At 47.2% G+C, this 23,563-nt stretch overlaps 1 protein-coding gene across 2 annotated transcripts; it reads right to left on the reverse strand.

The window, feature by feature from the left end:
• Positions 1-23,183, reverse strand: MANBAL (mannosidase beta like). 2 transcript variants are annotated; one of them, XM_069495980.1, is made up of 3 exons: positions 23,143-23,183; positions 12,875-13,079; positions 1-935 (listed from the first exon to the last, which is right to left on the reverse strand). In XM_069495980.1, exons 2-3 carry the CDS (start codon positions 13,022-13,024, stop codon positions 828-830), a joined length of 258 nt encoding a protein of 85 aa, XP_069352081.1. In that variant the 5' UTR covers positions 13,025-13,079; positions 23,143-23,183; the 3' UTR covers positions 1-827. The 2 variants fall into 2 exon arrangements, with proteins under 2 accessions (XP_069352081.1, XP_069352082.1); XM_069495981.1 differs by lacking the exon at positions 23,143-23,183 and adding an exon at positions 21,720-21,809.
• Between the last annotated feature and the right edge of the window lie 380 nt (positions 23,184-23,563).

Genomic DNA, 23,563 nt, shown 5'->3' on the forward strand with positions numbered 1-23,563 from the left:
ATGCAGGACAGTTTATTGACCCTTTCTCCCCCAGTAACGTCTCCTCACTGGGCAGGGAATAAAAGAATTGGGGGGGGGGATGCAGAGGTGGAAGTCAAAAGGCACACCTTGAACATGCTGGGATGGCTTGGAAAGCGGTTGGTCTGAAATCGACAAGCCTCTCATGGCAGAGGCTGGGAAGTTTGTGCCAAGAGATGTGCACTCATCCAGCCAAATCCCTTCCGCCTGCTGGAGGAGGAACAGGCATCACCCTGGCCCAGGCCTGCCCCAGGCGCTCACGCCAGCCTTTTCCAGACCTGGCTGTCACAGCTGGCGGGATCACTAGCACTGCGTGGCCATGGCATCCTGACCTAGACCAACAGGTGAGGCCTGGCTCCGTCCGCACAAGCAGAGACAAAGGTGACTGGCGGGAGATCTGTGGCACACACATAATGGGAGAGGGCGTGCTTGTCGGGATTAGACAATGATTCCAAAACGTAGTGTAAACCCACAAGGAGGGTGACCAAAGGCTGGACACCATGATTAAGTGAGAAAATGTGACTCTGTGAGCTGACCTGACTTCTGAACAAACCTAACACAGTTTTGCTCACAGCATGTGTCGGTCCCCTTGACTCTACTAAACCGTCATGGCAGCAGGAGGAAGAGGAAGTAGTGGTCTGCCCCGAGGGAGCCTGGGGACTGTCATGACTGTCCGGATCTCTGTGGTCAGAGGGTGTCGCAGCCATCTCTGGCCCTGAGCCTGGGACGGAGAGGAGGAGCGGGAGGCTGACTGCTGGAGGGCTGGCCCACGCGCTTGCCTGCCCGCCTGGCTCCTCAGGCCTCCTCTTCTATCGCTTCTTCTTGGTCTCCTTCTTGGGCCTCTTGTTTGTGGAAGGAACAGTCGCCTTGGGCTTCCTAGTCACCTCAGCACTTTTGGGCTCAGACGGTTCTGCCTCCTGCACGGTGAGAAAAAGGAGAATCCTGCTTAAATGAATCAAGCCTGACCCCAGCGAAATGAGATCACGTCTGAAGGGACTTTGCAAACTCAAGCATGCCACAGAAACGCAAGGGATGGAAACCGTCATTATGGGGACCCGGGAGCCACTCGCTCATGGGATGGCCCTGGTGAAGCCGAGAGCAGCGCGGCTCTCGGTGAAGAATAAGGGAGGGGGCAGCCTGGGAGGTTTCACGGGCCTGAGTGGAATCTGGGCTCCTTCACTTTGCAGCCCGAGTGACCTTGTGGGAAACTCATTTCCCCTTTCTGTGTCTTTCACCTGTGAAATGGGAAAAGCGATGCACACCGTAGGGGGCTGACGTGAGGAGGCAGAAATACACGGAAAGCCCCAGGAAACGGCAGTCGCACCCAGGGGCTGGCCGGTCGCCCTGCGGCAGTGAGGCAGACCCGCTATGGCTTGCTCCCCTCCCGGCTGCCATTCTCTTCCCACTCAACCCACAGAATGCCAGGGCCGGGGGAGCCAGCCGGCAGGGGGGCAGTCACGCCCCCGTGCTCCGTGCTCCGTGGGGCTGGCAGGGATGCCCCTGTCGGGGAGGGCAGAACTGCAGACTCTCCCTGCAACTGGAGCGGCTCTGTTTCTTAACCCATTTCCTACATTGTGGTTTGTTCCTTGTAAGATTTAGTTGAAACAAAGTTCTGCTGCTAAGAAAAAAAAGGTTGAAAACCACAGATCCAGCCCAGGCCTTTACCGCACTGATAAAGAAGGGGGACTCCAGGGAAGAGACACGGCCAGCCCCAGGCCACTCAGGCTCGTGGCACAGAAGAATCTGAACAGGCTCAGTCTGCTCCTGCCTAGTATCCTCTCCCCCTCTGGGTGGTAACTCGCAGTGTGCTGGAGCCAGGAAGGACTAGAGAGGCCGGGCTAGCCCCAGAACACTCACCACAGCCCGGGGGCCTCGCCGGCCCACAGCAGACTTCACTTGGCCTGCAGTGTTTATTTTTAAAAATTTAAGCCAACTGGGAAACTTTCCATTAAATCTGGATTCCTAGCTTTTCTTGAAAACTAAACATCTGGTGACACTGGCCCTATATTCCCTCATGGCAGCAGTGGTCGGAGCATGGCGGTCCCTTTATTCAGGTACCCACCCAGGAGCCCCCACCACCTTCCTGCCCCCAGCACTGTGACAGGGAAATGTTTCTTGGTACCTGTGCTCTTTATTGAAAGTGGGAAGATAAAAGGCAGACCAAGACACTGGGAAGGAGCACACTTCTGGATGAGAGAAGTACCGTCTGCATCTAATCTGCCAGCTCACTTCCAGCTCGCTTTACTCTGGCCTTCCCTGCTCACCCCTGGCCCAAGTCCCCGCCCTACAGAACAGGAGGGACCTCTCTGGGGAGGGGAGGTCCCTGCCTATGGTCCAGTCCAGAGGAATGTCAGGTCCCTTATCAGCCACCATTGTCTCCAGCCAACCAGGCAGATACCAGACCTACAGGGCCAGCCTGGTCCCAGGCCCCCAAGGAGTGATGGTCCCAAGATAACTAGAGGGCTGCCTCCTCCCCTGGCCAGGTCTGCGACTGCAGCTCTGGACTCCCCCAGCCTGCTGAGCCTCCTCCAGCCAAGAGTCAAAATGACTTGAAGGTCCCCCTCTTGCTGATACTGTTTATGTAACTTGCTACCCTTCCCCTACCAAGAAAAAACAAACCAAACTTGCAGAGGCCTGACCATGTCGCCATGTTGGAGCCCACTTTCTGAACTCCAGGCTAGGGGCCTCCTCCGGTTCAGAGACCACAGAGACAGTGACACTCAGGTTTCCTGGGCTCATGGGGCTGGGGATAGTGTGAATCTAAGTTAACTGTAAAATCTACTTTCTCTGGTTTAGCAGCCCCTGCAACTACGAGGGGACTCTGGAATGACAAGAACAGTTTGTTCTAGATCCTGTCGATGGGTCACTCAAACTCCCCTTGCTTGTGATTAAAGTTCCTAGAGGCATCAGAAAGGTGGGCTAGTGCCGCAGAGTCACGCAGTCCCCCGTGGGCGGGCACACACATGGCAGATATCGAGTCATCCAAATGCTCCTCTCCCCAGACCTCCTCTTCTCTTCCCCATCTCAGCTTTTGGCATCGTCACCTACCCAGTTACCCAAGCTGGAAACCTCCAAGTCAGTCATTCCTGAGCTCTCGCCATTCCCTCGTACCCCCACATCCAGTCTGTCCCCACAGCCTGTCCACTGTACTTTCCGGGGGCCTCTAGACTCAGCCAGTCCCCCCGACACACTCTACTGCCCCTGTCCAGCCCGAGGCCTCCCGCTGGCCCTGCGCAGCGCGTCACCCACTCACAGGTCTCCCTGCTCTGCCCTCACCTCTCTCCAGCCGCATCCCCCTCTGCAGGGCTTTCGGAGTCCATCTTCCTGAACAATGACAACAGTCCTAATCACGACTGCTTCCTGCCTTCAAAATGTTGCTGGTTCCCGCTTCGTAGGAGATGAGTTCTGAGAGACCCAGCAAGGCCTCTAGGCCTCTCCGCTTCAGCCTTGGTCCCGTCTCCATGCTTGCCCCCTCGTGCAGCCCACTCTCTGTCACTCTGGGCTGCCGGCCAGCCAGTCCCTTCCGTTGTGTTCCCTTCCATCCTCTACACAGATGCTCAGCATTCGTCACCTAGCTACCTGCACCCAGCCGGGCACACGCAGGTACTATGGCAGGCACCAGGGGACGGAGGAAGCGCACACGCTCAGCGGCTGTGCACCACGTGGGTGCTTCCCCACCATCACCTCACAGAGCCTCTCAATTCCCCCAAAGCACCAGCCACCGTGAGCCACGTCCCGCACGCGAGAACACTGAGGCTCCCTGAGTCTGGGTGACCGGCCCAATGCAGCACAGCCTCCCTGCCCCCAAGCTGCAGGCAAGCAAAGGTGGCCCTTGCCCGCGGGGTTTGGGTCCTAGGGTCCTAACCAATGGACCCTTAGTCCCCAGTTGTCAGCTGACAGGAATGACTCCAAATGAAGGGCTGACTTAACTTCTCCTCAGTGTACCTGGCCAGCACCAGCCGGGCAGATGACAGACCGCAGACCCCACAGCCCCACCCTTCAATCTGGGAACACTGCACCCCTCTGTAGCAAGTTTTAAGTTTCCTCAGCAATCACAATGTCACGTATAAAGAAAACCTCCGCGGCCAGGTGGCTCCTGGGCCTGCGGCGGCGCCCACTGCGGACAGAGGCCCCGTCGATAGTGAAGCAGCTCCCCAGCGCTCACCAGGCCAGAAAATTGCTGCCATTCGTCAGATTCAAATAATCGAATCTGTGCCGCAGTGTGTCAAACCCCTTTCAGGGTAAACTTTATGATTTCCACTATGCAGTTCAGTGTGGGTGTAGTCCCGCAAATCAGAACCAAATGTCATTCGACACAGACGAAACTGTTCTTTCCTTGCAATGGTCCGGGGAGAGAAAACCACTATGCTACGCTCGGGCACCTCACGCACTGTCTCACGTGGCCGTCCAGGAACTCTGCTGGTTGGGTGGGAAGGTCCTCTTTTGATGGCGCAGGACTCCGAGGCTCGGGCAGGTTAAGGGCAGGTCAGCACTCAGACCAGTCTGCCTAGTGCTGAAGCTCCCCCCGTCGCCTTGTGCCACTCGTGCCGAGGCCCTGGGCAGGGTGGGGCTGCGAAGACCTTGCAGAGACGGAGCTAGACTGGCCTTGAGAAGAGGACAGAACCAGCTGAAACACGGAGCGGGGGAGGCCGTCCGTGTGGGCTCAACAGGGTGAACCGAGACACAGAGTCCGGGATGCACTTGGCAGGCGAGGAGAACTGTGATTAGAAAGAACAGCCTTGGGAGCTCCTTCCAGACACGACTCAGCACGAGTCTGCAGGCCCTTCCCACTGGCTGGCCTGTGGCTGTGTGTGTGTCCAGCCGTCTCTCCCACAAGCCAGCACCCATCTCCTGACCAGTGGCTGGCGGGAAAATGCTCGCACCCTCACCCTGCCCACCACACAGCAATCTCTCAGGAACGGGTCATTAAGTAAAAACCACCCTGCCTCCCAATCCAATAGCAACCTCCTCCCAAAATCTTACCAAAAAAAAATACAGAGCATAATTGCAAAGTTGGTTCTATGAGGCTGTCTCCTGAGGCGTTGAGAATGGGGTGTACGCTGGCCTGAGCTGACTGTTTAGTTATGGCAGCCCTCACTGACAACCAGGGGCCTGGTTTAAAATCAACACCCTCGTGCAAAATTTTCCAAAAGGGTCCTGACCTTCCAGGCCACTGTCCCACTGCAGCACGGGAAGGCTCCATCCTTTTCAGGGCTCCAAACGCTGCAGGGCTTTCTGGTTGATGGCGAAGTCTATACAGGAATCACACTGAAAGCCACCACCCTCGCCATCAGTTCTGGTGACTTCTCTCCTAGGTTGCAATGCTGGGCATCTGTTGTCTTTGCCCAGCACCCTCTTTCCACTGGGGCCTGCCCTTTCCCTGGACCATGGAGTTCGGGGGGACTCTCAGTCACTGCAGCCATAGGAATAGGCAGCTGAATGTGGCTGGGCCAGAAACAGTACCCACTTCCTGGACCCACCTATGGGGCGAGGTGTCAGTGTGTGACCAAGCAGAGGACTTCCATGAGATCTGGAAAGTGAGCACGGGCAGAGAAATGGTTTCTCTCACTTGTAAATCGCCAATGATAAGGATGCAGACCGTGCATTCCTGACGCGTGGGAAGGGCCTAAGGAGGAGGCCAACGCTCCCAGGAAAGTCAGGAGTTAGACAGACAGGCAGAGCCCTGAAGACTCCTTGAGCCCCTAAATCCAACTGTGTCTTGCAATTCCCAGGTCCAAGGGCCCATACTATTTCCTTCTGGGGGAAGCTGCTGGAGCTGAGTTTCTGAACTTTCAACAGGAAGCATCCCAAGAATAGAAGAGACCAACACAGCAGAGTGGAGGTGAAAGTACCCGCCTGCTAGGAGCTGGCTGCTGGGTGACAGCATGTGACATAAACATGTGAAGAGATGAGAACAGTCAACATTGAAGCTACTAGGAGTTTATGATTCACTGCCAGTTGAACTATTACTGCCTATCTGCTACATGAGTCGCTGAACTAAAAGTCAACACCCACTTGCTTAGGGTTGAGTGGATCAACATTCTGTGTAGAAACTGATCCACGGGGCCTGGGAGGTAAGCTCGGGAAGGCTATGGGAGGGAGGGGAGACCGGCTCCCCACCTTTATTTCCTCACTGCCCACTCCTTAAGCTCCTGGAATGTGGCTCCCACCTCCTCAGAGAAACTCTACTCAGAGAAAAGCTATAGACTCTCTCCCCAGAAAACAGGCCTGAGCACGTACACGTCAGTTACAGGGGCTCACAGACTCCTGAAGCCTATGCAGGACCTCCCTACTAAGAGCGTTGTTCTACCGAAGTCCAGCCCCGAAGGAGAGCAGCCAGACCATGGCATACTCGCCACCCTGAGCCGGCTCTCCTCCACTGTCTCTGTGGGGCTGGTTTTACACGTGTTCTCCTTGGGCCGCTTGGTGGTTTTCGGGAAGGCCACACTCTCCCACTGCTCTGCCTGTCTCTTGAGAGTGAGCGGAAAGGACATCCCAGCTTTGTCTGCCCAGCTTTCCTGCTCCTGTGGAAACAGACCCTCCCAACCCTCCCACCTAGCAGTCACCCCACAGGACCCACCCTCCCCCCACACCTAGCAGTCACCCCACAGGACCCACCCTCCCCCCACACTGGCCATAGCTGTCCCAAGCTGGGTTAGCCACAGTTCCTTCACTAGGGGGTTTGGAACTGGGACTAAGCAGGAAGGCAGCCTCTCTCTGGGATGCTGCAGCTGAAAGATGTCAACTTTGGGAGCTGTCAGTGGCCGTGTTTCACCTCGCCACGGGGACAGCAAGCAGAGCAGCGGGCCCTGGTGGGAGAAGTGAAAGACAGGAGGGTCGGGGAGGGGGGCAGAGGGCATGCAGATGGTGAGCGGGAAGTCCCCAGTCTCCACCCCAGCAGCTGCATCCCTGCTCTTGGGTTCTAGGACACCCCCACACCTTTTCAGTATGTCTACATTGTGTGGACGCTACTTCATGCAGGTTGGGCATGCCTGACATTCAGCCTTTTCCTGAATCTTAATTTCCCTTGAAAAGCTCAGCAATTCATTCTTAGGTTTCAAGTAATAAGGCGATGTTGATAAAATAATTCCCAGGTCTCTATCTCCAACTTCTCACTGGCTCTTCCTTTCCCACTCGGAATGTCTTGCTATTATTTCAAACTTAACACATCTCAAATTGAACATCTCCTGTCTTCCTAAAATTGGTTTGTGCTTCAGGGAAATCATCTAAGGACTAGAAGAGTGGCTGTGCATTAGAATCACCTGGGCTCTTGGAGAAAATACTGATCTGACAGCTGGCGCAGTGGTGTGTGCCTGTAATCCCAGCTGCTCAGCAGGCTGAGGCTGGAGGATCACTTGGGCCCAGAAGATTGAGACCAGCCTGAGCAACACTGCAAGACACGGTCTCAAAAAAAAAAAAAAAGAAAGAAAGAAAGAAAAGAAAAGAAAAATACTGATCCAAGACTTCAGAGAACAACCAAATCAGAATCTCTATGGGTGAAGTCCAGGCCTTTGAAAGCTCCCCAGATGGTTCTAACCTGCGGCCAGGCAGAGAAGCATGGGCAGCTCAAGAATGGGCAATTCATGCTACCTCTCCCTAGTCCCCTGCTCCTGATAAACATCGCTGATTAATTTCTTTCTCTGAAGTCTAGAAGTATCCCCAGAACCCTGTTCACCATCACTACCACACACCATCTATCAGACGTGGCATGAGAGAGAAGATGTATCTGCCATCCTGGACTAGATGGAAATGGTATAAGGATCTATCTTAAATTTTAGACTCCAGCATACAAGCAAATGTGTGGATTGAATGTGGCTCAGGCCTCAGTCAGGCTCAAACAAATGTTTGTTTTCTCAGGTCTTAGTTTAATGAGGTGTCAATGAGAAAACCTTCTCATTTGGCTTGTGATTCTAGGGACTTAGGTTTTGATTTTACAAATTGGTTCTTGCTCCTACTTTGAAAAGGAAGGGGGTGGGGTGGGAAGCATTTGTATGTGTTCCTTTTTTTCTTCCCTGATTACCCACAAAAGAGCTTTCAAATAATCTGCTAAGGAGTGAAGTACTGAAGTCATAAACTAGTTGCAAAAAATCGGCTTAGTAGAACAACAGGAAAGACATTCTTTTGCTTTTCAAAGACTTTCCCATCATCTGGAGCCAAAAATGTTATCTTCTGACCCAAAAAGCTACCAATAAACCTTGTTTCTATAGGCTAAGCAAGAGATGGTTTTGCCCTAAGCAAAATGGCAAAGAGAGCAAGACTGTCCAACAAGCCCCACTTGTGCCCCCCTCTCCTGCCACCCTTCACTTCCAGGTACCTCCCAACCACCCTCAGGCTGCCTGGAGTCCCCACAAGCTGCCCCACTCCCATGGGCTCCCTTCCTCCCTGAGAGCTCCCTGTCCCCAGGTTAAAGCCCCCGTCTTTCCCCTCCCCATCCAAATTCCAACCCCCAGCTAGCTGTCAGGTAGAACCTCCTAGCAGCAGTCCAGGCACTCACCTTCTCTTTGTAATCCTGTATAGGCACAGAATACTGCGTTTCCTTTCCCTTTAGTTAGGGGTTTGGGGAGTTGAGAGAAGGCTGCCTTAGGGGACACACGGACAAAAGCTAGCAGCAGAATACCTGTGTAACTGGGGCCATTTTCTGTCCTGCTGCACCAGTAAAAAGTTAGACTGACAATACTGTATTTTTTGCTACTGATCCATTGAAAAGGTAAAACAAAAAGTTAAAACGGCAAGCTTCAGTTATGAAGACAATTCACTTGTGTGAGCCTTGTTCCCCTAAACTGCAAGATAAATAAAAATGAGATGGGATGTACTATATTTGTATTTAAAAAGATGAGGTTGCTGTCCCAAATTAACCTTCAAATGGTGGTGGTGGGGGGACCCGGGAGGCGGGGTATGAAGCCATATTTTTGAGCCTTTTGTCAAACTCCCTGCCTCAAAAGACCTTAACCCATGATGCCACTAAAAACCTCAAAGACAGCAGTAAAAGGACCCCTTTTCTGAAAGTTTGCTGAACTGAGCCGGGCCTCTGAGGTTTACCTCCAAGAGTTGAGAACACAACAGGAGGTGAGCAGCTTCCCAGCTCTCCAAATGGTCACACACCTCTGACTCTACATCTCTGCCTATAAAACAAGAACAGTCATCACCTCCCTCCCTCGGGACTCTTAGCAGGCTTCATCAGTAGCCAACGACAATAAAAAATGTTTGTTATTTATAATACCCAATAGCATGCCATGTCTGTGAGGAGAGCCGAAGAGCACGGGCCTTGTGTTTTTAAAGTGTGATACAACTGTGGGTAGAAAAACTCTAACCCGGAGCTCCTTCTGAAAACACCAGAATAACAGAGGGACAGAACAACCCAGAGGCCACGAGCCTGGCCACATTCACTAAGATTTCCCCCTCCCTCACTGGCTGCTCCTTTTCTCCTCCCTGTCCCCCTAAATGCTGGAGCACCTCCAAGCTCTCCCTCCATATTCTCTCCTTGGGAGACCTCGTCCCCTCCCATGGCTTCAGTGACATCTCATCAAATCCCAAATGCTGGTCAACAGTCAGCCCAGACCCTCCTCCTGCTATAAACCGGTAAATCCGCCAGCTTACTTTGACAGAACCACCTAGACATGTTAAAAGCATCTGTTTAAAACTGAACTCAGCATGTTCCTTCCCTGTCCCTTCACCACAGTTCCTCGTTACATCAGTAAATCCCCATTATCCTCCCGGATATATGCACACACACATATATGTATTTGTTCATGTATTTAAAAAGAAACAAAGGAAAAATAAATCTAAATAATAAAAATGGTTACCCATGGGGGGAGGAGGGAATAGGATAGAGGATAACAAGATTAAAGGAAACTTCAGTGAATGAACCTTGATTATATAGTTTTGACTTTGGGAAATATTGTATATAATGTTTTATATAATTAAAAAAATTAAGTCAAAAAGGAAAAGAATCCCTAAAAATTAAAAACATATTGAAGCGGCCGGGCACGGTGGCTCACGCCCGTAATCCCAGCACTCTGAGAGGCCGAGGCGGGAGGATTGCTTGAGCTCAGGAGTTCAAGACCAGCCTGAGCAAGAGCGAGACCCCGTCTCTACTAAAAATAGAAAGAAATTAGGCAAACAACTAAAAATAGAAAAAATTAGCCAGGTATGGTGGCGCATGCCTGTAGTCCCAGCTACCCGGGAGGCTGAGGCAGAAAGATTGCTTGAGCCCAGGAGTTTGAGGTTGCTGTGAGCTAGGCTGACACCACAGCACTCTAGCCCAGGCAACAGAGTGAGACTCTGTCTCAAAAAAAAAAAAAAAAGAAACACACTGAAGCAAATTAACCTAACTGTATGTTATGGTGGGAAACCTACATGGAGAAAAAAATTAACTGTTTAGTACTTTGACTGCATAGCCCTACAGGGACATATTCAAAAGCCAAAAAAGAACCACCAAGAAATCTTTAATTTCATTCTGAGTCTTACTGTTAGTAGTAAAAACCAATATAGTTATTTTAAAACTATAATTAGTATATCATAGGTGTGCAGAATAGAATTAACACAAACAAACTGCTATCTGAGAAAAGCCTGCTTGCAAAGTCCGCCTGTGGCTGGCATCTGGGAACTTAAACTTGGGTGGTTCCCACAATTCCCAGAAATGATAAGAGTGGCTCACTGTGCCTAAACTGTTCGTGCAAACATTGTGGTCTATGCTCAACACCTGCTTTCTTTCTGGAAGTGTGGAATTTTGGTGTGTGCTTATGTGACGAGTCCCCAATACAAACCCTGGGCACTGAGTCTCTAATGAGCTTCCCTGCTACACAACACTTCACACATATTGTCACAACTCCTTGCTGGGAGAAATAAGCACATCCTGTGTGACTCGACTGGGACAGAACTCTTGGAAGCTAGTACCTGATTTCCTCCAGTCTTTGCCCCATGGACCTTTTCCCTTTGCAAGGCTGCCTGGTGTCCTCTCACTGTGATAAATCATAGCTCCTAGTGAACTACTGGGGTCCTCTGACACAGTAGGATATAGCAAATAAGTCATTGTGTTATTGCTACTGGGAAACAAGATTTCCAGCATAGGATAAAGAGATACAAGACACAAGATACCAGTATAAAACCAAGTAAATAAAAACATTACACCCTTAAATTTGAATTGGAAATACCAATATGGACTCACAACTCTTTCTTTTCTTAAAAAAATGTTCATTTTCTAACTCTGTTCATTGAAAGGCCCAGAAGCAATCATAGCTCAGTAGCACCCATCACACTTTCTAGTGTTCCAACTGAGGTCACTAAATACTATTTTCCAGCTAAAAAGAACCAGAGCTTGTTGGTGAAATGACTGATTCCAAGATTGGGGCAGGAAATGTACAAAATAAGCCTGAGACATCTTATTGAGCAAGGAAGCTATTAAAGACTAATGAAGTGTGACAAAGAACAAAGATACCAACTTAAAGGGGGCCCTACTGAGCCAACTTGAGCAAAAAAAAAAAGAATTAATTAAAACATATTAAATGTATAAAAATATATATTCAAAATGATATGAAAACCAAAGATTCACAGGTCAACACTGGAGGCTGATAGGGCCTGAACTCACTACTCTGAAAACCGATAAAGGGAAAGAACCGAGTATTTATCCTGTTTTTCAGTGTGAAGAGCAGTTCAGAGTAACCATACAGGTGAGGAAAAGGTCTTCATTAAACACCTTCATTAAATTCCAGCTAACAGATGCAGAAAGAAAGAACAGACCTAAGCAATAATCATCAATGGATGCTAAAACTGTTTAGCTGACGGAGTGACAGGGATTTTATAATGGAGGGATCAGCAGACACCACCTGAACCCACCGATCTTTCCCAGAATTTCTAAATGTGTGGCAGCCAGACACCATGTGCCTGTGGATGACATGCAGTAGGAAGTACAGCACCAGCTATGAGGTGACCTGAGCCTGATCTGAATGGAATCAGGCCCCCAGATGGAACTTGCAGTTGACAGGAGATATGCGGAATGGAGAAATACGTTAAATGACACCACAGAGAAGCAATCAGCCAAGTCCTGGGAGATGTATATCATAGATGACAAAGGACCTGTTTTCTCCAACAAATCAATGTCATGAGAAAATGGGGGGGAGCACCACGAAAGTGGGTGGAAAGAGGGTGTATACTTATAGAATAAAGACACTTATATTATAGAACAAGAGTCAAAACAACAAAAAAGCCAATCTGATCATGTCATTCTCTTAAAACCCTCTGGGTCCTGTCCACACCTTTGGCTACAGCTCTCACCATGTCCCCTCTGTGCTCTGGCACATTCAACTGCATTCAGCTCCTTGAACTAGCCTGCTCCTTTATCCTCAGGCCCCCTGCACACGCAGTGCCCTCTCCCTGGAATGTTATCCTTACTCCTTGCCCACTTCACCTGGCAGAAGCCTGCCCATTCCTTCAGTCTCAGCTCACACACTGTCTCCTTGGCAGGGGGGACAGTCCAGCCCCTGCCCCAGGGTAAGATCAGGTCCCCCCTTGTTATGTGCCCTCACCATATCCTGTACTTCTTATGGGAGCACATATGGGTATTTTTGGATATCTGCCTTCCCTCCCAAGGACCTGGAGCCCCTTGAGGGCAGATACTACATCCTTCAGCAGAGTCTGACATGTAGTGAGCATTAAATAAAAATCTGCTTAACAGATACATGAACAAATAAAGTATTAGCTATGTGGTTCAATCTCGCAGGTGGGAACTTGGGGGCACACACTAAATCAAGAAGCCCAGCATGGCCCCTGCTGATCTTGGTTGTGGTGTTATCTATTGTTAGTACCCAGAACCCAACCTGGCACTCAGAGGAGCTGAGGCTCCTAGAGGAGGACTCACCGCCTCGTGGGACTTGGGGATGGGCACGATGATGGCCAGCACACAGATGAGCTGGAAGATGGCCCCCAGGAAGAGTCCATACCGTAGCAGGTTCTCCAGGAAAGTGGGCTCGGGCACCTCGGGAGGTGAGAAGTCCAGGTCGGAGGCCATGGCCCAAGCCGCCGCTGCCTGAGGTCACTTCTGATTCACCACTCTCTAGAGCCGACTTGTAAATGCAAAGGGTTAAGTGTCACGTTTCTACAACCGACTTTTAACTTGCACAAATGCACACACACACGTAAGAATATATAAAGCAATTGTGGTGAAATGGTAACAAATCTTCACTCTAATAGATGATATATGGAGAGTCATTGAACCATACTTTCAACTTTTTTGTATGTTTGACGTTTTCCAAATATAAAGTTAAGGAAAATAAATAAGCAAATGCAAAGGGAAACGCTTCAACAAAAATCTCCAATCAACATACATTTACTGAAGGTTGGCTCTGTTTCAGGCTTTGTTTATTCATTTATTTTTCATCCAGTCACTCGTTTGACAAATATTTATGGAACACCAAGCACGGAGGAGTGAGCAGAACAGACAAAACCCTGAGTCTCCTGGGCCCACGTGCTCAGGACAGGGGCAGACAACGAACACTTCGAGACGTGATATGCTAGGCAGCGATGACTGTTTTGGAAAAACTTAAGAAGGGCATCATTTTATCGTGTATAGGGTGACAGGAAGGGCCTCTCTGAAATACAGAGATGGAAATGAAATGGTGGAGACACGAAGTCAGAGTGAGACATGTGTGTATCTGAGGGAAGCACGTTCCAGGAAGAGAGAAAAGAAAGTGTAGAGGCCCCGGGTGGGGAAATGAGGCCAATACAGCCACAGAGGAGAGAGCAGGAGGGAGGGCGGAAGGAGGCGCGATCAGAGGAGTGGGGCAGACCTCGTAGGTTCCTGACACTTGCAATTTGAAAGAGTAAACTGTGAAGCTGCCGAAGGGTTTTCAGCAGACAAGTGATATGATCCAACTCACATTTTTAAATGGGGGAGGGACAATGCAGGGAGGGGGCAAAGTGGCCACAGGGAGACCAGTGACAAGGCTACAGCCAATAAGCCAGATAAGAAATGCTGGCGGCTTAAACGATGGGGCCAGTGGTGGAAGCTCCGGCCTCAGCCCACCTCTCCTCTCAGCAGGACCCCCACTCCTAACACCCTGGGCTGGAAGAACTTGCTGTGGTTCTCTAAAAGCACTGGGCTCTTTCAAAATCCCGGGCCTCTGTCCAAGCTGCACACTCTGCCAAGAATGTCCTTCACCACTCTGACTACTTGGTGAAGCCCCCACGCTACCTCCAAGCCTGAGCTCAAGTGTCACCTCCCCAACATGCCTTTCTTGTCACCCTCCCCCTCTACCATGGCACCACCAGTGGCTTTCTTCTGCCCACCCCAATGATAAAGAGGCAAATATCCTTTGGAGCCAGGCCTAGTTGGATCCAAAGTCCTTTGTGTTTTCAGAGATTTGTGCCACAATGCAATTTTCTGCTAAATCTGAGCTATCCAATAAGGTGGCCATGAGCCACAGGTGAATATTAAGACTTGAAATGCAACAAGTCTGAATTGAGATGCTAAGTCAAATACGTACCCAATTTCAAAGACTTAGTATGAAAATCAGACTGTAATATATCTCAATACTATTTTTATATTGATTACATATTGAAATGATAGGTTAAATAAATTATATTATTAAAATTAATGTCAACAAATTTTAAAAAAGAACAAAGTTGGAGGACTCACTTTATGATTTCAAAACTTACTGCAAAGCTACGGTAATCAAAATAGTATGGTACTGGTATAAGAACAGACATATAGCCCAACGGAATAGAAAAGAGAGTCCAGAAATAAACATATAGGTGGTCAATTGACTTTGAAACATGGGTGCCAAGACCATTCATGGGAAAAGGACAGTCTTTTCAACAAATGGTGCTGGGAAAACTGGATAGTCCCATGCAAAAGAATGAAGATGGACCCTTAGAAAAAAACACAGGGGAAATGTTCATGACACTGGAGTTGGGCAATGATTTCTTGCATATGATATCAAAGCACAAGCAACAAAAGAAAATATAAATACACTTCACATCAAAATTAAAAACTTCTGTGCATAACAGGACATCACCAAGAGGGTAAAAAGACAACCCAGGAAACGTGAGAAGATAGTTGTAAATCATATATCTGATACGGGTCTAGTACACAGAATATGTAAATAACTACAACAGGCTATGTGCAGTGGCTTACACCTACAATCCCAGCCTCCCACTTTGGGAGGCCAAGGTGGGAGGACAGCTTGAGGCCAGGAGTTCAAGACCAGCCTGGGCAATGGCAAGATCCCATCTATACAAAAAATAAAAAATTAAAAAATTAGCAGGGTGTGGTGGCATGTGCCTGTAGTCCTAGGTACTCAAGACGCTGAAGTGGGACAATTGCTTGAGCCCAGGAGTCTGAGGGTGCAGTGAGCTGTGATTGTGCCACTGAACTCCAGCCCGGGCAACAAAGCAAGACCTTGTCTCTTAAAAAAAATAAGAATAAAAAATTATAATACAACAACAAAAACCAGAACAAGCCAATTAAAAATGGACAAAGGTCTTGAATAGACATTCAACTATATCTTGAATATACTTGAATATATGTATATCCCCAAAAAAGATATACAAATGACCAACAAGCACATGAAAAGATGTTCAACATCATGAGTTGTTAGGGAATTGCAAATCAAAACCACAATGAGATACTACTTCATACCCATTAGGATGGTCATTATTTAAAAAAAAAAAAAAAGGAAAATAAGTGTTATAAGCGTTAGTAAGGATGTGAAGAAATTAGAATCCTCACGCATTGCTGGTGGAAATGTAAAATGGTGCAGCCCCTGTAGAAAATATTTTGGTGGTTTCTCAAAAAGTTAAGCATAGAATTATCATATGACCTAGAAAATCCACTGCTAGGTATACACCCAAAAGAACTGTAAGCAAGGACTCAGACACCAATGATCACAGCAGCACTATTCACAACAGCCAAAAGATGGAAACAACTAAGAGTCCATCAACGGATGAATGGACAAATGAATGTAGTGTATACATATGACGGAATATTAGCCTTAAAAAAGGAATGAAATTCTAATACATGATACAACATGGATGAACCTTGAAAACATTATGAACTGTGAATAAACATATGTGAAATAAGCCAGACACAAAAGGACATTGTATGATTCCACTGATACAAGGTACCTCGAATAGGCAAGTTCATAGAGACAGAAAGTAGAATAGAGGTTACCAGGGGCAAGGGGCAGGGGGACTGGGGAGTTACTGTTTAATGGGAATAGAGTTTCAGTCTGGGAAGATGAAAAAGCTCTGAAAATAGCAGTGACGGTTATATAACATTGCAAAGGCCACTGAATTTTATACTTAAAATGGTTAAAATGGTAAATTGTTATGTATATTTTACTACAATTAAAAAAAATTCACCTGTTTCTTGTTACATGTGGCTACTGGAAAATGTAAAATTACACAGGTGACCTGTATTATATTTCTGCGGGATGGCCCTGGGCTAAAGGGATTGTGCTAAAGACCTTCCTCCACCTTGGTGCTGAGGTGTCACTGCTTTGTACCATGTTTCCAACATGAAATCACTGAAGATAATAAAAATAACCTTCCAAGTAAACCAAGTGGGACTTACACAAATGAGCACTGCTTCCCTTTCAACCTGCTCAACGTCGGGAGATCACGTGCCTGGGCCAACAGGGTGGCCACTTCTCACACTGGCTCTGTCTACTTGGGGAATGGCCCTCCAAGCCGGAGGCCCTTTATTTTTATTATTTTTTTTCCCCCAGAATCCTCAGAACTGGCAGATCTTCATATTCCCAGGAAGGATTTGACTTCTGGAAAGAACCCAACATCACCTGATTCCCAGTCTGGTGAGTCAGGTGGAGCCCTGAGCTCAGGAATACCATTTTTGGTCAAATACAAGATGACGCTCAGACTCTAGGCGGATTATTTGAGGAGGCTCATAAACTGGCCCTGAAGCAAATGCCAAGGGGGTTGCAAGAACAGCTTCACTGGAAGAAACATACAGCCTCTACAGGGCACCATCGCGGGAACACCAAGGTTTAAAACAGCGTTCTCATTTTTTCACAGTTACACCTCATAAAGTGTACATTTTTAAAAATGCTCTTGGCTCCAAGCCTTACGCTTAAGGCTGTAACAAGCCTACAGGGGGTACAAATACACAGATTTATTAGTTTAACAGCAACATTGTTATAAATATTTGCAGTGACACAACAGAAAGATGGGGCAGGGGTAAGGAAGGGACAGGCACAAACTCTACTATCAGCAGGTAGCTGGCTACGCTTGGGGCAAATCTCTTGACCCCCCCCCCCCCCACCAGACTTGAAGTTCTCACGAGCTGAGCAGTATCAATGATACCTATTCAAACTTATAACACATCTAGGCTTTTTAAAATGGCAATTAGGCAATATATATCAAGAGCCATAAGAGTGATTATATCCTTTGATGGAATTACTTACTTCCTAGAATTTACAGTAAGGAAACAATTCAAAAGAAGAAAACGTCTCCAGGTACAAAAAAGTTCATGGCAGTGCTATTCATAATAATAAAACAGGAAGCAACTAAAGTGTCCAACAATAAGAAAGCAATTAACTCAATTATGATACATCACAGCATAATCCCCCTTCACTAAAATGGCGAATGTAAACATTTTGTATCAGGTCAGTGGAAAGTCATTCCAAAATAATATTAATTTAAAAAGTAAGCAATTGTATAAACACTGTGAATGGAACCATCTATAAGCCGATTTCACTGGCTAAAGATCAAAAGAGGGCACAGGAAAATGTAAATAGTTGCCATTAAGGTGAAGGAGTCCCGAGCTGTAATTTTTTGGAACGTTATTGAAACAATTTAAAAGAAATACAATTTAAAAGAAATTTAAAAGATACAATTAAAAGAAATCTATGCCCTATCTACTTTCTTCACAAGACTTTTGTTAGGGTAGAATGAAGCACTGTCCATCATTTTCTGCAATGATGGAAATTCTGTATTTGTGATCTCCAAGCGGTAGCCACCAGCCACATGTGGCTATTGAGTACTTAAACGTGGTTACAGAGGAACTGAATTTTTAATTTAAATTTTATTTAACTTTAATTAATGATAAATGGCCACATGTGGCCAAAGGCTCCCTCTTGGACAGCACAGGTGTAATAGGAGGGTGGTTGTAAAAAGGTTCTGGAAAACATGAAATGCTCTACACATACTGTGTATGCTTTAAAACTCTCATCTAGTTTTCTCTGCACCTCTGTGCTTTACTTCCCAGCCTGCCTGCCAGGACTTCTGGGTTTTCCTTTACTGATTACAGAAGTCACAGAGTCCCACTCATCCTTTAGAACCCTTAAACTCCCTGTGACAGGCTTTGTTGTCCCCTGCCATTGCCACCGCAACACTAGCAGCGAGCAGATTGTATGCTAGGTGTTGTGCATCACACTTCACAGTCAGCATCTCACTTCATGACCACTCTGGGAGGTACTACTAACGAGAATGAGGAAACCAAGGCTTGGAGAGATTGCATGACCCACCCAGGGATAACTTGGCTGGTACGTGGCAAACTCAGGATTCAAATGGGCTGGCTCCTCCAGAGCCCGCACTCTTAACCAAACTGCGGACTGTGACCCGTTGGTGAACCATGAAAACCATTTAGGGGGCTGCACCCAGCACTTTTTATTAGCCAGCACTTTATTCAATTAAATAAATGGCAATAGAAAGTATCAGAGTGCATCACATTAGTAAGGGCCAAGTATTCTGTTCTGAAACTTTTTAAATATGTATCTATATCCAAATATGTATGTCCTGGATCGAGGTTTTTTTTTTTTTTTTTTTTTTTGGAGACAGAGTCTCACTCTGTTGCCCGGGCTGGAGTACCGTGGCATCAGCCTAGCTCACAGCAACCTCAAACTCCTGGGCTCAAGCAATCCTCCTGCCTCAGCCTCCCGGGTAGCTGGGACTACCAGGCATGCGCCACCATGCCCGGCTAATTTTTTTTTACATATTTTTAGTTGTCCAGCTAATTTCTTTCTATTTTTTTAGTAGAGACGGGGTCTTGCTCTTGCTCAGGCTGGTTTTGAACTCCTGAGCTCAAATGATCCACCCACCTCGGCCTCCCAGAGTGCTAGGATTACAGGCGTGAGCCACCGCGCCTGGCCCTGGATCGAGTTTTAAAATGTATTTATTGTTTGAGAAATATTACACTGAAATTGTGCTTTTTACTTGATCCACTGTAATCTCTTGGACAGCAGGGACTCTGGGTCCATCTTGAGTTTATCCCAGGGCCTGACTCATACATTTTTGGTAAATGACGAAGCCTGTGCCTCTGTTTCCACCTTTAAAGCAAGAGCAACCAACTGCGTCACTTAACAATGAGGAGGAGGAGCTGAGAGGGCAGAGCAGACTATCCTGGTCTCTAGCCCTGTGATGCTCCAGATTTGCTTTAAGGGCAGAGATTTTTTTTTACATATATATTGGGGGACTCTCATACCCCTACTAGAATTTAATAAAAAGTGCATACTCATTTATTACCAAACATGGCAAATACTTTCATGAAGTTACTGGACACTTTGAGGCTCATACCTGAATACCAGACACTGGTGGACTGAGACAGTCATTCACTGGACACATATTTATTATCCACTATGCGGCAGGCACTATTCCAGTCCCTGCCATGGAGTTTCTAATTGGAAGCCCTCAAAGCACGCACATACACATATAATGTAATGTCGGGGGTATTACAAGAAAATATAAAGGAAGGAGCAAGAGGGTGCTATTTTACATGAGGTAGTCAAGGAAGGGTCTCTCTGAAAATGTGACAGAGGCCAAAAGCAAGCAAAGGAATAAGTCATTTAAATATCTGCTAGAGTATCCCAGGATAAAGGAACAGCAAGGGCAAAGGTCCTGAGGTAGGAATGAACTTCACAATCAAGGAGAACAGGACAGAGCAAGCTGCAGGCCATTATAAGGACTTTGGCTTTCTCCCTGAGTGAAAGAGGGACTACTGGAAGGTTCTTACATGATCTGACTCATTTCAATATGGTCCCTCCGACTGCTTTGTGGACAACAGACTATAGGGGGACAAGAGTGGAAGCAGGGAAACCAGTTAAGAACCTACTTTAACAGTTAAAAGAAATGCCTGCACCTCAGTGGTAGCAGTGGACGTGGCAGATTCTCAAGTTATAGATATATTTTGAAGAGAGAGCCAACAGGATTGCTAAAGTGAGATCTAAAAGAAGTTAAAAATAATCCCGGGAGGAGGGGAAACTATTCTGTAAGACACTGTAATGATGCATATAAGACATTAAGCATTTGTCAAAACCCATAAAACTTTACAGCAAAAAGAGTAAACTTTAATGTATGCAAATATTTTAAAAATCACATAGATCAGGGTATCCCAGGACGGAATGCAGAATGTGACATTCTGAATCTAAACATATTAATAACTTCATTGAAGAGATGGGGGAATAAGATGCTGACCTAAGTAACTGAAAATCAGTGGACTCTGTACAACTAAAGGCAAAAGGAACCGTACATATGCGTTGTACTCTAGTTGATAAAGTTGTTTCCCACAGGGGACACAGGTGAACAATTCTAAAAACCAGTATACATGTATACTGGAATTGAATGAACAATTAATTAAATGTCTGGTGCATGGTGGGAGTCAGGTTTGTCACAGTGGAGTGGGAGGTTACAGGTAAGCAAGAGAAGGATACTACAATAATCCATGTGGTAATGGATGAGAGTTGGAGACATCAGTTATATTTACCTTAATATAGATACAGGTGGTTACATATAATAGGAATATTTATACATATATATCTCTTGCTCTGTCCACTAAGAGGGCCTAGAAGAAAGCACACTCAGTAGCAATAAGCAGACCTCACGCCCAGATTTTGGTTTCTAGGCCATTCTCCAACAAAAAGAACCAGGGCTCTTTGGGAAATGGCTAATTCTAGGACTGGGGCAGAAATATACAAGATGAGCCTGGAGTAGAAAGAGCTCAACAAAACAAAAAACACATGGGCAGGGGAGCACGTCAAAGGGATACAGGAGCCAACTGAAAGAGCCCCCAATGGCCAAAGCTGAACAATCTGAGCAATGAAATTAAGTAGTACTGGATTATAATCCAAAATATAAAACAAACATTAATAAGTTCACACTGATATAAATAAATGACTGAATAAGTAAATAAACAAATGAAGAATAGACAAATTTCCCATGGAGAAGAATTCCAAATAATTTATATAGATACCCTGCCTTTAAGTGTGAGGTATAACTCCACACTACTCCAGTGTGGGCTGTACATAATGACTGTCTTCCAAAAGTTCAGTATGGAAGCGGGCAGGGAGGAACAGGAAAAGTAACTTTACGGTGGAAAAGCTTGACTACTACCTCAAGTCAGGTGATCCAAGTTAACATCAACAGTGATAACTCATACTGATAGCATGGACCCTTGTTATGATGTGATGAGCATTTTACCTCTGTGGTCTTCCTCTCCAAAACCCATGACCCTAGACAACTGCCAAATGAGGGTCATTCTGCAAATATCCTCAAAACTGTCAAGTTCATCTAAAATAAGGAAAGTCTGGCCAGGAACAGAGGATCATGCCTGTAACCTCAGCACTTTGGGAGGCCAAGGTGGGAGGATCTTTTGAGGCTGGGAGTTCAAGACCAGCCTCGGCAACATAGCAAGACCCCTATGTCTACAAAAAGAAAAATAATTAGCCGGGTGTGGTGGCACATGCCTGTAGTCCTACCTAATCAGGAGACTGAGGCAGGAGGACTGCTTGAGCCCAGTAGTTCAAGGCTGCAGTGAGCTATGACCACACCACTGCACTCCAATCTGGGTGACAGAGATCCTGTCTCTAAAAAAAAAAATAAAGAAAAGAAAACAAGGAAAAGTCTGAGAAATACCATAGGAAGAGGGCCAAAGAAGACATGACTGCTAAATGTAATGTGGTACCCTAGATAGGATATTGGAACAGAAAAAGGACATTAGGGGAAAACTGATGAAATATGAATAAAGTATGTACATTATTTAATAATAATGTATCTATATTGGTTAATTGTGGCAAATGTACCATACTAATGTAAGATGTTAATAATAGGGGAAACTGGGTGTGAGGTATATGGGAACTCACTGAAGTATCTTTGCAATAACTCTGTACATCTAAAATTGTTCTGAAATAAAGATTGAGGGAAAAAAGAATGGGTCAACATTTCAAAATACATAATAATCACTGAAACACGTGGTTGCCAGAGGCTTCACCATCTTCCAATGTTGTATAGTGTGTTGGTAGGGGATTCCTGACTTCTAATGAAGGGATTTTAAATTCTGTTCTGCGAATTCAACTGAAACAGGCTGGGGAATAGAAAACCATTATCAGGAGTTACTGCCTTACAGCAATGGCTGTACACCCAAACCCATCCCAATATAGCAAATTCCCAAGAACTGCTCAAAACTGGGTTAGAATTTTGTCCTATGGAAAGCTAAGCCATTTCTCAGAGCGGAGTCACAACTGGTAGCCAATAGGCTGAAACTGATATGCAGATGTCCTGCAAAATATATTTATTAATCCAAATTTGTTGCCATCATTTTAAAAGTATGAAATTTCTCACATTCATTTCCCGCTTCTCTTAAAAAGAATTCTTAAAACAAACACGCACTGTGCACCTACTATGCTCTTTACATTCACCATCTCATCTTGAGCCAGCATGCCCATTTTACAGAGGAGAAAACTGAGAACCAGAGAGGAAAAGTGACTTGCCCACGGTAACACAGCAATATGGAGCACACTCAGGGTTCGAACCCCGGCCAGACTGACTCCGGAGCTCTGGCTCCTCCTAATGCTCCACCGTGGGAGGAAAGGCCCTGGTACGGCCTTGAGGAGCTCTAGGCTCTGGCCCAGGCTCTGCACTAAAGCTCTAAGCGGCACCTGGCGAGGCCCTCCACCTCCCACCCTAGGACTCAAATTCCCCTCTGCAAGTAACTTTCTAACGAGCACCATGGGAAGTTATTCACGCCCGCGGAGCGACGCCCGGGCCCCCCGAGTAGCGCCGCCGGGGACAGACGGGCCAAGCCACCGGGCCGGAACCCGCCCCTTCCCTCGGTTCCCGCCGCACCGCGGACTCCGCCCCGACGCCAAGCCGCGGCCCAGCTGCCGGCGCCGCGAATCTCACCTCCCGCGCCGCCGCGCCGCTCCCCCGGAAGTGGATCCCCGCAACCCCGGGTCCCGGAAGTGACGCGCCCTGAGCAACCGGCGGACTCAGCTCCGCCCGCGTTGCTAGGGTTGTGGCGCGAGTGCTGGGTTATGGCGCGAATGCTGGATTTTTGTCCGAGTTTTGTCTTTGCTCTGTGGATTTGAGCTGGAGGGAGAGGTCTGAGGAAGCGAAATCCAGTCCCTGTTGATTCTCCAAGCTTCTTCATCACTCAGCCTAACTCACCAAACATTTATAGAAGCCTTAATTCTAATGCCAGGCCCTGAGCTAGGAGCCTAGTATGCAAAGGGGAGACAAAGACATCTTATAATTCAAACTGAAGCAAATCATTATCATTCATTCAAAAAGCATTCACCAAGCACCTACTCTGTGACTTGTGCTG

Source organism: Eulemur rufifrons, chromosome 20 (genome assembly GCF_041146395.1).
Source record: "Eulemur rufifrons isolate Redbay chromosome 20, OSU_ERuf_1, whole genome shotgun sequence".
In the NCBI taxonomy this organism is placed as follows: domain Eukaryota; kingdom Metazoa; phylum Chordata; class Mammalia; order Primates; family Lemuridae; genus Eulemur; species Eulemur rufifrons.